Below are 13,897 nucleotides of genomic sequence, written 5' to 3' on the forward strand. Positions count from 1 at the left end.
TACCAGGGAGGTGTATTAATAGGGGTGTTTTAACGTTAGTAGGGTTATTACCGGGGTATTACCAGGGAGGTGTATTAATAGGGGGTGTATTAACATTAGTAGGGTTATTACCGGGGTATTACCAGGGAGGTGTATTAATAGGGGTGTATTAACGTTAGTAGGGTTATTACCGGGGTATTACCAGGGAGGTGTATTAATAGGGGGTGTATTAACGTTAGTAGGGTTATTACCGGGGTATTACCAGGGAGGTGTATTAATAGGGGGTGTATTAACATTAGTAGGGTTATTACCGGGGTATTACCAGGGAGGTGTATTAATAGGGGTGTATTATAGTTAGTAGGGTTATTACCGGGGTATTACCAGGGAGGTGTATTAATAGGGGGTGTATTAACGTTAGTAGGGTTATTACTGGGGTATTACCAGGGAGGTGTATTAATAGGGGGTGTATTAACGTTAGTAGGGTTATTACCGGGGTATTACCAGGGAGGTGTATTAATAGGGGGTGTATTAACATTAGTAGGGTTATTACCGGGGTATTACCAGGGAGGTGTATTAATAGGGGGTGTATTAACATTAGTAGGGTTATTACCGGGGTATTACCAGGGAGGTGTATTAATAGGGGGTGTATTACGGGGGGGGGGGGTTAGTGGTCGTCCGGAAGAACCGTCTCCGGGTTTTCCCTGACATCCAGAGAACAAAGAGAACCACATGTGCCCGTTGTAGCCCCCTTGGCGCAGCGCTGCGTCTCATTGGCTAACATCGCTATATTCATTGACCAATCATTGGACACCACATTGAGAAGGCCGAAGATGGGCTTCTGTGATTGGTCCTAACGTTTGGCGCCTCTTGAATCCGCCGTTCCCGTGTGTTGAGCAGTTTAAGCGGGCTCGAGGCGGAAATGCTCGCCTTTAATGGTGGACCGTCCGGAGTCTGTGCGTGAACCGGGACTAGTCTGCGTGTGAACCGGGACTAGTCTGCGTGTGAACCGGGACTAGTCTGTGCGTGAACCGGGACCAGAGGACGAGCACTGCGGCCGTGCGTGGGAGCAAGCTTCGGGCGCCACAAGCCGCTGAACGGCGCTGCTTCCTCTAGTGAGCTAACTGCTAAGCTAGCTAGCCGGAACACAAAGAACGACTGCGCCGGTGTTTACCACCTCGATCCCGGGTCGCCGGTGTTTACCGCCTCGATCCCGGGTCGCTCCGCCGGACGAGGACTGCTCCTCCCGTGCAGGTGAGGGGAGCTGTCGGTGTTGTTGTCATCGGTCTCCGGTTGTGTGTAGGTCGAGGTAAACTCACCCGGTCGCCCGGTCTCGTTACCGGGCCAACATGGCGGCTCTCTGTTGGCCCGGTTGTGTGCTCGATGCTGGGACGCTGAGGTTCGAACCCTGGGGGGCCTCGACATGCCCCGGTTAGCTTGTAGCTAGCATGATGGCTGAGGCGTTCAGGGCGTGCTCGTAAATCAGCTGATCCGCGCTGTTATCGATCAGCAGATGATGATGATGATGATGATGATGATGTAAGAGCTTCAGGTCCAAACACTGAGCCTCCCAGCCGTCTGAGGTCCATCAGAACTGACGTGTTCCTCAGGACGTCCCGGCGGGTCCTAACCTCGTCCTCCTGTCCTCAGCCTGGACATGGTGCTGACGGGGAAGCGCTCGGAGAAGGGCCCCGCCTGCTGGAAGAGGAGGGTCAAGTCTGAGTACATGAGGCTCCGGCAGCTCAAGCGCTTCAGACGGGCCGACGAGGTCAAGGTCGGTACCAGAGCGGCTGCCGGTCCGGTACCAGAGCCAGTGGACGGACTTGTCCTTCACTTTGTCCTGCAGAGCATGTTCAACAGCAACCGGCAGAAGATCCTGGAGCGCACGGACATCCTGAACCAGGAGTGGAGGAGCAGGCGGATCCAGCCGGCCCACGTCATGACGTCCGTGGGCTCCCTGAGGGGCACCCGAGAGGTGAGCCCGGTGAGCCCGGTGAGGCGTCCCCCCCCCCGTGACTGATCCCTGCTCTCCTGAGCAGTGCCTGGTGGACAGCGGCTTCTCGGAGTTCACCCGGCAGGTCATCCCCCTGAAGACGCTGAACGCTGTGGCCTCGGTCCCGGTCATGTACTCGTGGTCGCCGCTGCAGCAGAACTTCATGGTGAGTGTGTGAACTGGATCCAGAAACACCCGAGCGTCCCCGTCTCCGAGCGTGTCCCGTCTGTTTCATACCAGGTGGAGGACGAGACGGTTCTTCATAACATCCCCTACATGGGAGACGAGATCCTGGACCAGGACGGGACCTTCATAGAAGAACTCATCAAGAACTACGATGGCAAAGTCCACGGGGACAGAGGTGAGGGTCCACCGCGGGGACGGGGGTGAGGGTCCACCGCGGGGACGGGGGTGAGGGTCCACCGCGGGGACGGGGGTGAGGGTCCGCCGCGGGGACGGGGGTGAGGGTCCACCGCGGGGACGGGGGTGAGGGTCCGCCGCGGGGACAGAGGTGAGGGTCCACCGCGGGGACGGGGGTGAGGGTCCACCGCGGGGACGGACCCGAGGGTCCACCGCGGGGACGGACCCCTGAGACGTCCCGGGAGACGACTGGTTCAGAAGGACCCGCCTTCCTTCCAGCATTATTGATCCGTTATTAGTCGCACACTATACAGGAACGGGTTCAGAAGAGCGTAGACAGGAGCACAGGGAGATGAGACGCAAAGCAGAGGTCACACAGAGGTCACACGATGACCTGTACGCAGGTTAGATAGTAAAGAGGGAGAGAAGGACCCGTCCAGGCTGGACAGACAGACAGACGGGACGTCCACGGCTGGAGCTCGGTCTGCTTGCTTTGATCACACCGCTGCTCGATAGGCTCTTTATTTATTTAAATTAACTTTATTAACAAAACCGGGACCAGCAGGTCCTCGGGAACCGTCACGGCCACGCCTCCTGTGGGGCGTGTCTTCGGCTGCCGGGCGCTCGGCTACACCTTTGGCTTTGTTTGAATGTTTCCGTGTGAGCGATGACATCAGCGATGACATCAGCGGTGACATCAGCGGTGACATCAGAGGGACGGCCCGCCGTGCTTTGTTTCCAGAGTGCGGCTTCATCAATGACGAGATTTTCGTGGAGTTGGTCGGCGCTCTCGCTCAGTACAGCGACAACGAGGAGGACGAGGAGGATGAAGAGCAGGACTTCAAGGTGGACAGGATGCAGCTGTGCGACGGCAAGGACGGGCTCATCAGCAGCCAGGGCAAGTGACCGGTGCCACCTAGTGGCCGTCTCACTGGATGGGAACCTGATCCGCTGGAGGGACTGCTTTCACACCAGTAGAGGGCGGGGCCACAGGAGAATACTGCAGTACCTGCTAAGAGTACACAGTTCACATACTTAGTGCTAGTTAGCATGTTGCTAAGGAAGTTCACACTTCAGTATGGAGGGCAGTGATTGGCTGTTCTGTGTGCAGGTCGGCCCGACACCGACCCCCCCAAGAAGCCCCCCTCCGATAGGATCTTTGAAGCCATCTCCTCCATGTTCCCGGACAAGGGCTCCACGGAGGAGCTGAAGGACAAGTGAGTGGCTCGGGTTCCTCCGGGTTCCTCCGGGTTCCTCTGGGTTCCTCTGGGTTCCTCTGGGTTCCCCCGGGCTCCGCCGGGTTCCGCTGGGCTTCACGCCGCCCTGTGTTCAGGTACAAGGAGCTGACGGAGCAGCAGCTCCCGGGGGCGCTGCCCCCCGAGTGCACGCCCAACATCGACGGTCCGAACGCCCGGTCCGTGCAGCGGGAGCAGAGCCTGCACTCGTTCCACACGCTGTTCTGCAGGCGCTGCTTCAAGTACGACTGCTTCCTCCACCGTAAGCCCCGCCCCGGCCCCGGCCCCGCCCCCTGCCCCGCCCGGCTCGCGTTCTGCCTGCTGATGTCACGTCCTCTGCTGCAGCGTTCCACGCAACTCCAAACACCTATAAGCGCAAGAACCTGGAGAACCTGGTGGACAGTAAACCCTGCGGCCTCCACTGCTACATGTACCTGGTGCAGGTGAGTCTCCGGGGCCCCGCCCAGCACCCGCTTCTGTTCCGTCAGTCTGACAAATCTAGATAGCACAAGCTAACGCTAGCACGTCCCACCTGGTTTAGCGCTAACCATCTGAAGCCACATGCTTCCACTGTCTTTAGCATCATGCTATCAGATGCTACACACACACACAGGCCGGCCGCTGGCTCTTCTGTGGATACGGCGTTCTGCTGCCCTCTACTGGAGGTTCGGCCCGCTAGGAGCGCCGGGTCAGACGCGCTGATGTAGCACGTTAGCGTTAGCGTGTTTGTCTCCATCACTCAGGAGGCCATCATGAGCGACTACCCTGCAGGAGCGCTCAGCGAGCGGTCCAGGACGCCGTCCAAACGCACGGGGGGGCGGCGCCGCGGGCGGCCCGGCACGCCAACCGTTTCCTCGGAAACCAAAGACACGGACAGCGACCGCGAGGGAAGCAGAGACGACGAGCGGGACGACAAAGACGAGGACGACAAGAAAGACGACACCAGCAGCTCAGGTAGGGCGCGGCCGGGGGGCGTCGGCTCCAGCCGGGGCTGGCTCTGATTGGCCGTTCCTCCCGCTCAGAGGGGAACTCGCGCTGCCAGACGCCGGTGAAGATGAAGCTGATGGCCGAGGCTGAGGCGGTGGACTGGACCGGCGCCGAAGCCTCTCTGTTCCGGGTTCTCATCGGGACCTACTACGACAACTTCTGTGCCATCGCCCGGCTCATCGGCACCAAGACCTGCAGACAGGTGGGTCCGGATCAGAGCCGGCGAGCCGGCGTGGAAGCGCGACTAAACCCGGCGCCGCCCCCTGCAGGTCTACGAGTTCGGGGTCAAGGAGTCCAGCATCATCGCTCGAGCCCCCGCCGAAGACGAGGACACGCCTCCCAGAAAGAAGAAGAGGAAGCACCGGCTGTGGGCGACCCACTGCAGGAAGATCCAGCTGAAGAAAGGTCAGAGGTCACGGCACCCCCGATCCCGCTCTCGGGCTGACCTAACACGCTCCGCTTTGGTGCAGACGGCTCGTCCAATCACGTGTACAACTACCAGCCGTGTGACCACCCGCGGCAGCCCTGCGACTCCTCGTGCCCCTGCGTCACCGCTCAGAACTTCTGTGAGAAGTTCTGCCAGTGCAGCTCGGAGTGTAAGAACGGGCCGGCCCACGTCCCCCGTCCCGTCAGACCCGATGCTAACCGCTAACGGCGCTCTGCAGGTCAGAACCGCTTCCCAGGCTGCCGCTGCAAGGCCCAGTGCAACACCAAGCAGTGTCCCTGCTACCTGGCCGTGAGGGAGTGCGACCCGGACCTGTGTCTGACCTGCGGCGCCGCCGACCACTGGGACAGCAAGAACGTGTCCTGCAAGAACTGCTCCATCCAGAGGGGAGCCAAGAAGGTACCGAGCGTCTGTCCGTCTGGACCCGCCATCCGGTCCCGCTCGGGCGTAACGGGTCTGGACCCGCCATCCGGTCCCGCTCGGGCGTAACGGGTCTGGACCCGCCATCCGGTCCCGCTCGGGCGTAACGGGTCTGGACCCGCCATCCGGTCCCGCTCGGGCGTAACGGGTCTGGACCCGTCATCCGATCCCGCTCGGGCGTAACGGGTCTGGACCCGCCATCCGGTCCCGCTCGGGCGTAACGGGTCTGGACCCGCCATCCGGTCCCGCTCGGGCGTAACGGGTCTGGACCCGTCATCCGGTCCCGCTCGGGCGTAACGGGTCTGGACCCGTCATCCGATCCCGCTCGGGCGTAACGGGTCTGGACTTGTTTTCAGCACCTGCTGCTGGCGCCGTCAGACGTGGCCGGTTGGGGGATCTTCATCAAAGAGCCAGTCCAGAAAAACGAGTTCATCTCTGAATACTGTGGAGAGGTAGGACCGGAGATTCTGCCGGCTCCGGCTCCGGCTCCGGCTCCGGCTCCGGCTCCTTCATGAAAGTGATTTCTGTTTCTAGATCATCTCTCAGGATGAAGCGGATCGCCGCGGGAAAGTCTACGATAAATACATGTGCAGCTTCCTCTTCAACCTCAACAACGGTAAGCTGGAGCCAGGAACAGGAACCGGACCCGGAACCAGAACCAGAACCTGATCATGGACGTGCTTTATGTCAGCAGATTTTGTTGTCGATGCGACGAGGAAAGGAAACAAAATCCGCTTCGCCAACCATTCGGTGAACCCCAACTGCTACGCCAAAGGTACCGATGCTAGCAGAGAGTTAGCTCAGGAATGCTAATGCTACGCTAGCCGTGCTAACGGGTCCGGTCTGCAGTGATGATGGTGAACGGGGACCACAGGATCGGGATCTTTGCCAAGAGGGCGATCCAGACCGGGGAGGAACTCTTCTTTGACTACAGGTCAGTTTGGTTCCCTCGCCGGTCCGGGCGGGTCGGGTCCGGTTCCAGCGAGTCCCAGGACCAGCCCCCGAGCCTGTTTGTGTTGCAGGTACAGCCAGGCCGACGCCCTGAAGTACGTCGGGATCGAGCGGGAGATGGAGGTCGCCTGACGTCTCCTGAGTACCGGCGACGCTCGGACACGCCCACTCTAGAAATAAACCTTTCATGTTTCCGTCTCTGCTCCGACTCCGTTATTGTTGAGTGTACGAACCTGCACAGGTGGGGTGTGGGGGGAGGGAGGAACGATGGCGCACCTACTGGCGGGGTGCGAGACTGCGCTTAGCCAGGGGAGATACCGGCGGCGCCATGACAAGGTCCTCATGGCACTGGCAGCCATCTTGGAGCGGGAGAGACGGGAAAAGCATCAAGTCCACACCAGACCGAGACCCCCGAAGAAGATCAAGAGGAGCCTCCTGCAGGCTGCACCGCCAGGGGGGGTGAGGGTCCACACCCCCCCTCAGGCCTGATGGGGTCATCGTGATAGAACCGACGGTCCCGTGGGAGGACGGATGTAGCGAGGCCTCAGAGGAACGCCTCCGGACACCAGGACCCGGCTGTTCCCAGGAGAACCCGGCTGCAGTCTGTCTGGAGACGCTCACAGGTCCGGGGACCAGGAGGGAGAGGAGGAAGAGGAAGAGGAGGAGGGAGAGCAGGGGGAGGAGGAAGAGCAGGGGGAGGAGGAAGAGGAGGAAGAGCAGGGGGAGGAGGAAGAGGAGGAGGGAGAGCAGGGGGAGGAGGAAGAGCAGGGAGAGGAGGAAGAGGAGGGGGAGCAGGGGGAGGAGGAAGAGGAGGGAGAGGAGGAAGAGGAGGGGGAGCAGGGGGAGGAGGGAGAGGAGGAAGAGCAGGGGGAGGAGGGAGAGGAGGAAGAGGAGGGGGAGCAGGGGGAGGAGGGAGAGGAGGAAGAGGAGGGGGAGCAGGGGGAGGAGGAAGAGGAGGGAGAGGAGAGAGAGGAGGAAGAGCAGGGAGAGGATGACGATGATGAATATATCATGAGGAGGAGGCAGCAGACCCAACCTGCTGCCCCCCGCCCCCCGTAGGACCGAGCTCCTTCTGTCGCTGCCCGGATCTAAATACATTAAGAAAGATCCCAAAACGCACGTTTGACATCGCTTTCAATGAATAATTTTACTGTTGGAATTTTATTGATTTTATATCCGTGTTCACATTTTTATTGTATTTCCTGTATTACTTTACTGTTTTTATTATGTACAGCGTCTGAGTTTTCAGAAAAGCGCGATATAAATAAAATGTATTATTATTTTGATCTTCTGCCGAGTTCCGCGTCGTTCGGAGCCGCCGATGACGGGCTCGGGCTCGGGTCGTGCGCGCTGCTAAGCTAGCCTGTTAGCGCTCAGCGTTGCGCTCTGGAGTCCGACTTGTGTGTTCCGGAGCAGAATGATTCAGACTGTTTGATTGTTTTAGGTTTATTAGAAAAGTCTGAAGTTCATCAGCTGTTTAATTCAAATAAATATTAATGAGCGGGTTTAGTATTAACACAACAAAGTGTTTATTTCCTATGTTCAGCATGTTTTTGGGGGGAACCCGGAGAACCCGGAGAACCCGGAGAGAACCCACGCAGACACGGGGAGAACGTGCCAATGACTGTGATGAACTGGCGGCTTGTCCGGGGTGTAGCCGCCTCTAATAGTTTCATCATCGGCCGAGACTTTGACAGCCCAATCGGATCCAGCAGAACCACCAGAGAACTGCGAGTAGTTATTACAGATACAGAACAATGTAATAGACGAGACGATAATAGCAGCCTTTAAATGTTTTATTCAATTCGTTTGTGTTCCGTGAATTCGTGACGCGATCACGTGGAAACGACAGAACCCAACTTGACCCGCAAGAGCAAGCGCTTTGGCAACAGAGGCAAGGAAAAACTGCCCTTTAACAGGCAGAAACCTTGGACAGAACCTAAGCTCATGGGGACGGCCATCTGTCTGACCGGCCGGGTTGAGAGAGAGACTGGCAGGTCAGAGGAGAGTCAAAAACAACGACTCCCATCTGTAGAGAGACTGGCAGGTCAGAGGAGAGTCAAAAACAACGACTCCCATCTGTAGAGAGACTGGCAGGTCAGAGGAGAGTCAAAAACAACGACTCCCCATCTGTAGAGAGACTGGCAGGTCAGAGGAGAGTCAAAAACAACGACTCCCCATCTGTAGAGAGACTGGCAGGTCAGAGGAGAGTCAAAAACAACGACTCCCCATCTGTAGAGAGACTGGCAGGTCAGAGGAGAGTCAAAAACAACGACTCCCGTCTGTAGCTAGTCCAGTATCGGTGTCCTGGCGACTTGTTCGGGGTGCACCCTGCCTCTCACCCATAGCCAGCTGTCATAGGCGCTGCAACACCTACGACCTGCAAGCCGGGGAAGCGGGCGCACACGCCACGAAAGTCTCATCAGGGCTTGGACGGGTCTTTGGAGCTCTTGGACCTGCGAAAGAGGCCACAAACAGACCGGATGACCCGAACAAATGGGTTCGGTCTCCTCGTCTTCTCCAGACATCTGATCAGGGTGTCGGCGACGATCTTATAAATCCCCGTCCTCTTCCCCATCATGTTCATGCAGACTGTCCAATGGGTGCCCATCAGTTTGCATAACTTCTTGTGGACACGTCTGGCGAGCTTGTCGACCTGCTTCGTGTCCATCTCCAGAGTGATGGACGTCTCCTGGACACTGGAGACGAGCACCCTCGTCATCATCTCCTTGATCTCCATCATGTCCGTGACAGGAATGTTCTTGCCCTGGAAGATCTTTGAGAGAAGCACCGTGACGATCCAGCCACACTGCTTCTCCAGGCCTTCGGGCGACGATGCCGTTCGGACATCGCTCCTGTCTTCCGGACCACAGACCCTTGCTGTGGGGAGACCTTCCTCCCCCTCGGCCACCGAAGGCACCCCCCCTTCCACGATGGCAGGGGCCTCTGGTAGCTCTGGAGGAGTTTCCTTCTCGCTCTCTGCGGGTTCACAGACGAGCTTGTCCTTGTTCTCGTAGTAAGCTTGGATCTCCAGGACAGCTTTATCGACGGCGTTGTTGATGGTCGATTCTGAGGGGAACACATCTCCCATCTGAATGGAAGGGATCAGATCTCCCATCATGGAGTCCTCAGGCTCAGATCCTTCCGGCGAGGCGAGGTCCTTCGCTGCCGACTCTTCCTCTTTCAACCAGCAAAGGAATTTGCGACTCTTCTGAGCAAATCTTTGCAGCAGCTTCCTGAAGTGTCGCACGATGGAGAGCTGCGTGGGGCTGGGACCTCCCGCTGCCTCCTGCCCGCCGTTTGCAGCTCCTTTGAGGCTGCTGCGTAAGCTCTTCATGACTTCTTTGGACACCAGACGCGATATCTCGTACGGAGCCAAAGTCTCAATCATCTCTGGAGCACCCATCGTCGAGGCGAGGACCGGCGGGAGGACTTCGTCCAGCGCTTCCTGGACTTCCTCTGAATCAACAGGAAGGCTGGTCCCTGACGTGTTTGATGTCGGGGGAGAAGTGCTTTGCTCACACAGTTCTGGAGATTGTTCCAGAACCGTGTGACTCACTGAGTCGGCCACGACTTTGATTATATCACGACTCATGTCCAGAAGACGTGCTTCAGTCTTCTGGTCGGTGGTCCCTGCCTGCAGGCCGTCCCACTCTTTGTCGGTCAGTTTCCCAAGAAAGTCTTGGAAAACATCACCGAGCAGGGACGACGTCTTTTCTGGAAGGACCAAACTCGTCACTCTTGCTGGGAGATCCAGACTCATCACTTTTGCTGGACGGACCAGACTCGTCACTCTTGCTGGGGGGACCAGACTCTTGGCTTTTCCTGGGGGGACCAGACCCGTGTCCTTGGAGGTCCATACTGGTGCTTGCATCTCTTTCTTGTACATACGAGTGTTGAGAAAAGCGCTACCTGAGAGGATTCGTGTGCTTGTATAAATAGGTTCCCACTCAATGACTTCAAAGACATAGACATCAAAGTTCAATAAGTACATCAATTGAACTTTGATGACAAGCTACATCAAAGGCACAGCAACACAGTATGGCAGCAGTTTCATCAGTGACGTGATGCCGTCGCACTGAGCGATGTCACCGACTTAATTTAGCATCGTACCAAAGACATCTACGACCTCACGGCTAAATGTGAATGAATGTTTTAATAATAAGTTTAACATGCTGATCACCGACTGAGCCCCCCCCCCCCGTTTTCATGAGAGAACGTGTTTGCTTTTGACGTCATTAGACGCAACACCCGGATGAAGAGCGTCCGGCTCGTCTTACCTGCCTCAGGTGAGCTCGACGGTCGCCTACGGGTCAGGTCGAGCCCGCCCCCATCCAGCCTGGCCAATCCGTCAACCGCAGAATCTCACAAAGCAACATCATTTCCTGTTTGGCCTCTTCAAAATAAAAGCACGACCAGAGCGTTAGAGAAAGCTTTCCTTATTTTTATTTACCACACATTTAGAAAATGAAGCACACTATACAAACGTCCACCGCCGGCGAGACAGCGGCGTCCCGCACGAACCCGACCAATCCCCAACCAGAATCACGTCAGCAGAGGAAGCAGCAGCATCGCCACGGCGACGAGTTCCAACGCGGGGTTTTTGGTGCAGGTAGGCAGTTGCATGCAGAGACCTTTGGATGCGACTCTCCTCTGATTGGCTAATGAATTATGCTTGAGCTATGTAACAAAGGGGGCGGGGTTTACCTCTTACAGTCTGTTATTTACATTATGACAGAGGAAGTGAGCGAGTCCTCCAGTTCACCCTTCAGGTCAGCGATTGGTTGGTTTTCATATCAGGGCGGGACATCAAATTAAAAGGAACCAATAAAAGGGCGGAGCCGGCGTTCAGGCCAGGTAGCTGTAGGTGTCCTTCTCCCCGTCCACACGCTCCAGGTACTCCTTCTCTATCAGGATGTCGATGCACTTCTGTCCACAAGAGGGAGACACAGAGCAGGGTGAGTCCCCCTCACACAGAATACCCAGAACAGAACACTGAGAGACGGGTCCGGTCCTCGTGAACAGAACCCTGACAAACGGGTCCGGTCCTCGTGAACAGAACACTGAGAGACGGTCCGGTCCGCAGAACAGAACCGACCCACCTTGATCACTGGGACTCTGGGTTTGAAGCGGGAGGACAGCTGGTTCAGGACCTCTGCCAGAAGCTGCTGGTGCTTCAGAACCTTCCTCATCTTCATGATCCTCACAATGGCAGCCTGCACGCACGCACGCACACACACACACACCATCAGCACGAATCCAGAACCACGGCCCGGGTGGGCAGGGTGACGGGTCCTCACCTGGATGAGGAGCTTCCGGTCCTCCTCGATGTTCTTGTGGGTCGTCTCCTGCTCCTGCTTCTGCTCCGTCTTCATCGGAACGTTGATGTTCACCCTCAGCTTCTTACTGCCGACCCAAAGAGGAAGAACTCGGTATCACGGCCAGCAGAACCGGCGGAACCGGCGGGGCTCTTACTTTTTGTATCCCAGGAACAGTTTGATGACAGTGTCGGGTTTGAAGTCCATCTCGTCCACGTTGGCGTTCTCGTCCTCCATCACCTGACGGACAACAGTGATGTCACAGATCACGTGACAGGAGAAGAAGCAGCGGTTCCGCCTCGGTTCTGCCGGACCAGACTCTTCTGGTATCTGGTTCTACCGCTAGATCTGTTTGACTCACCAGCAGCTTGGACTTTAACAGGATCTGCAGGACTTGGACCAGGATGTCCTGAACATGACAACAGCTATTAGTGGGCAGGGGAGGCGGCCCGGCCCGGCCCGGGTTCTGCTCACCGTTTTGATCTGCGTGCTGTCGGTCAGCTGCTGGACGGTGTAGCTGTCCTCCGTGTTGAACTGCAGCAGGATGGCCATCTGGAAGGTGGAGGCCTGCAGAGTGTACCTGAGAACCAGAACCAGAACCAGAACCAGAGCCAGAGCCAGAACCGGCCGGGCCCCGCGTCACCATCGTCATCACGCCAAACGACTTCCTGTTTCAGGCGTATTTAACCGTTTGCCAATGACATCTGAACAAGCTACGCTAGCATTAGCTTGGACGCTAAGCTTACAAAGAATCGTCCACCGCCCGGTGGTGCTGTCGTCCAATCAGAGGCCGCTTCCATCAGGCTACAGCGCCGGGCTAGCGCCGGGCTAGCGCCGGGCTAACGTACCTGTTCTTGAAGCAGTTGGTGACCAGTTCTCCTTTGGACAGGTGATAGAGCCAGGTGAGCTTCCTGCCGCTGTGTCTGCTGGCGTAGAACGCCGTGAAGCGCTGGTAGCTCCGCTCCAGCTGCACACAAGCACGGACCACGTTCAGTAGCGCTAGCATTAGCATTAGCATCAGCTGCACACAAGCACGGACCACGTTCAGTAGCGCTAGCATTAGCATTAGCATCAGCTGGACTCGGAGCGGTCCGGCTCACCTCAGAGGGCAGCGCAAAGGTGCAGGACTGCTGGAAAGGCCACGACCCGGAGCTCAGGACCTGGATGCTGAAGTCCACTGGAGACAGAAGACGGGATCAATCGACGGATCGATGGATCAGAGGGACTGATGACGCGTGAAGCTTCAGGCGTGTAACCCGGGATCAATGGATCGGCGGCTCGGCGGCTCCTTACGGTCCAGCGGCTCCGAGTTGCTCAGGTGCTTCTTGAACTGCTCGTTCAGGTCTTTGCTGACCCCGATGTCCTGGAACATCCTCTGCAGTTTGGACGTGTACTCGAAGCCACAGGCTTGCTGCACAGAGGACGCTCGGATCAGGGGGGAGGGGCGGGGGGCGTGGCCGCGGCCTCGGCGTGGCCTCACCTTGAGTTTGGAGATCATGCTAGCCTCGGCGTCGTCGCTGGCGCTGTTCTGGTGGACCAGACGTTTGGCTAGCATCTTAGCATAAAACTTCTGGAAGACATCTTTGTCCTCGATGTACTTGAACACAACCATCTGAGAGAGGAAGGACACGTCAGTCTTCCTCAGTCCTCGGGACACCGCATGCCAGAGGACGCATGTCCCTCACCACCTGGTTCAGCGTGTCCTCCAGCTCCGCCTCCTCCGGGTTTTTGGAGCTGAACAACAAACACATCAACGTTTATTCTGAAGTTCATGAATGATCAAACACCGCTTAGACCCCTCCCTCAGGCTCTGGCCCCGCCCACCTCTTCTTCAGGAGCGAATCACAGTATCTGGCCAGCAGCTCAGGAGATTTGCTCGACGACTGGGCCATCCTGGTGACGGCGTTGTTGTTGATGAAGCGACCGCATGCCTGAAGACAGACGGACCAATCCCGTTAGAGCACGGAGACGTCGTGGCCCCTCCCCTAGGCACCCACCTTGTCGAGCGCGGCGACGAAGCCGGCGTCGTTGTTGAAGGCCGACATGACGAGGGCGTTGTACTTCTTGTGGACATCCAGAGTGGTCTGAACGTACACCTTGGGGTCCTGCAACAAGCACACGTGATTGGTCCAGACCCCACACCTGGCCGCCGCCCACCTCGCGGTCGCGTCGTCGTACGTTGAGCGCCGCCTCGCCACACTTCTCGATGGCC

The 13,897-nt window shown here is 57.5% G+C and overlaps 3 protein-coding genes across 3 annotated transcripts in view; 1 reads left to right on the forward strand and 2 right to left on the reverse strand.

Annotated features, from left to right (window-relative positions):
- LOC137903700 (nebulette-like) overlaps window positions 1-760 on the reverse strand; it is a 21,959-nt gene extending 21,199 nt beyond the window's left edge. Inside the window, 1 exon segment of the mRNA XM_068747837.1 lies at window positions 686-760. Within this exon segment, the coding sequence (XP_068603938.1) occupies window positions 686-760 (75 nt within the window).
- Window positions 761-1,155: 395 nt separating this feature from the next.
- ezh2 (enhancer of zeste 2 polycomb repressive complex 2 subunit) lies at window positions 1,156-6,770 on the forward strand. Its single transcript, XM_068747833.1, has 19 exons — window positions 1,156-1,230; window positions 1,627-1,750; window positions 1,823-1,951; window positions 2,016-2,135; window positions 2,210-2,330; window positions 3,072-3,227; window positions 3,441-3,546; window positions 3,663-3,826; window positions 3,910-4,007; window positions 4,308-4,518; window positions 4,587-4,753; window positions 4,821-4,956; window positions 5,022-5,147; window positions 5,217-5,395; window positions 5,773-5,868; window positions 5,951-6,032; window positions 6,111-6,191; window positions 6,266-6,350; window positions 6,439-6,770. The coding sequence occupies exons 2-19, from the start codon at window positions 1,634-1,636 to the stop codon at window positions 6,497-6,499; spliced, it is 2,235 nt and encodes a 744-aa protein (XP_068603934.1). The 5' UTR covers window positions 1,156-1,230; window positions 1,627-1,633; the 3' UTR covers window positions 6,500-6,770.
- Window positions 6,771-10,790: 4,020 nt separating this feature from the next.
- On the reverse strand, window positions 10,791-13,891 carry cul1b (cullin 1b). Its single transcript, XM_068747874.1, has 14 exons — window positions 13,864-13,891; window positions 13,683-13,790; window positions 13,510-13,616; window positions 13,371-13,419; window positions 13,166-13,297; window positions 12,979-13,096; window positions 12,786-12,862; window positions 12,534-12,652; window positions 12,160-12,265; window positions 12,047-12,094; window positions 11,843-11,925; window positions 11,668-11,773; window positions 11,470-11,583; window positions 10,791-11,296 (listed from the first exon to the last, which is right to left on the reverse strand). The coding sequence occupies exons 2-14, from the start codon at window positions 13,728-13,730 to the stop codon at window positions 11,216-11,218; spliced, it is 1,188 nt and encodes a 395-aa protein (XP_068603975.1). The 5' UTR covers window positions 13,731-13,790; window positions 13,864-13,891; the 3' UTR covers window positions 10,791-11,215.
- Window positions 13,892-13,897: the final 6 nt, after the last annotated feature.

This window comes from Brachionichthys hirsutus, chromosome 14 (genome assembly GCF_040956055.1).
Source record: "Brachionichthys hirsutus isolate HB-005 chromosome 14, CSIRO-AGI_Bhir_v1, whole genome shotgun sequence".
Classification (NCBI taxonomy): Eukaryota; Metazoa; Chordata; class Actinopteri; order Lophiiformes; family Brachionichthyidae; genus Brachionichthys; species Brachionichthys hirsutus.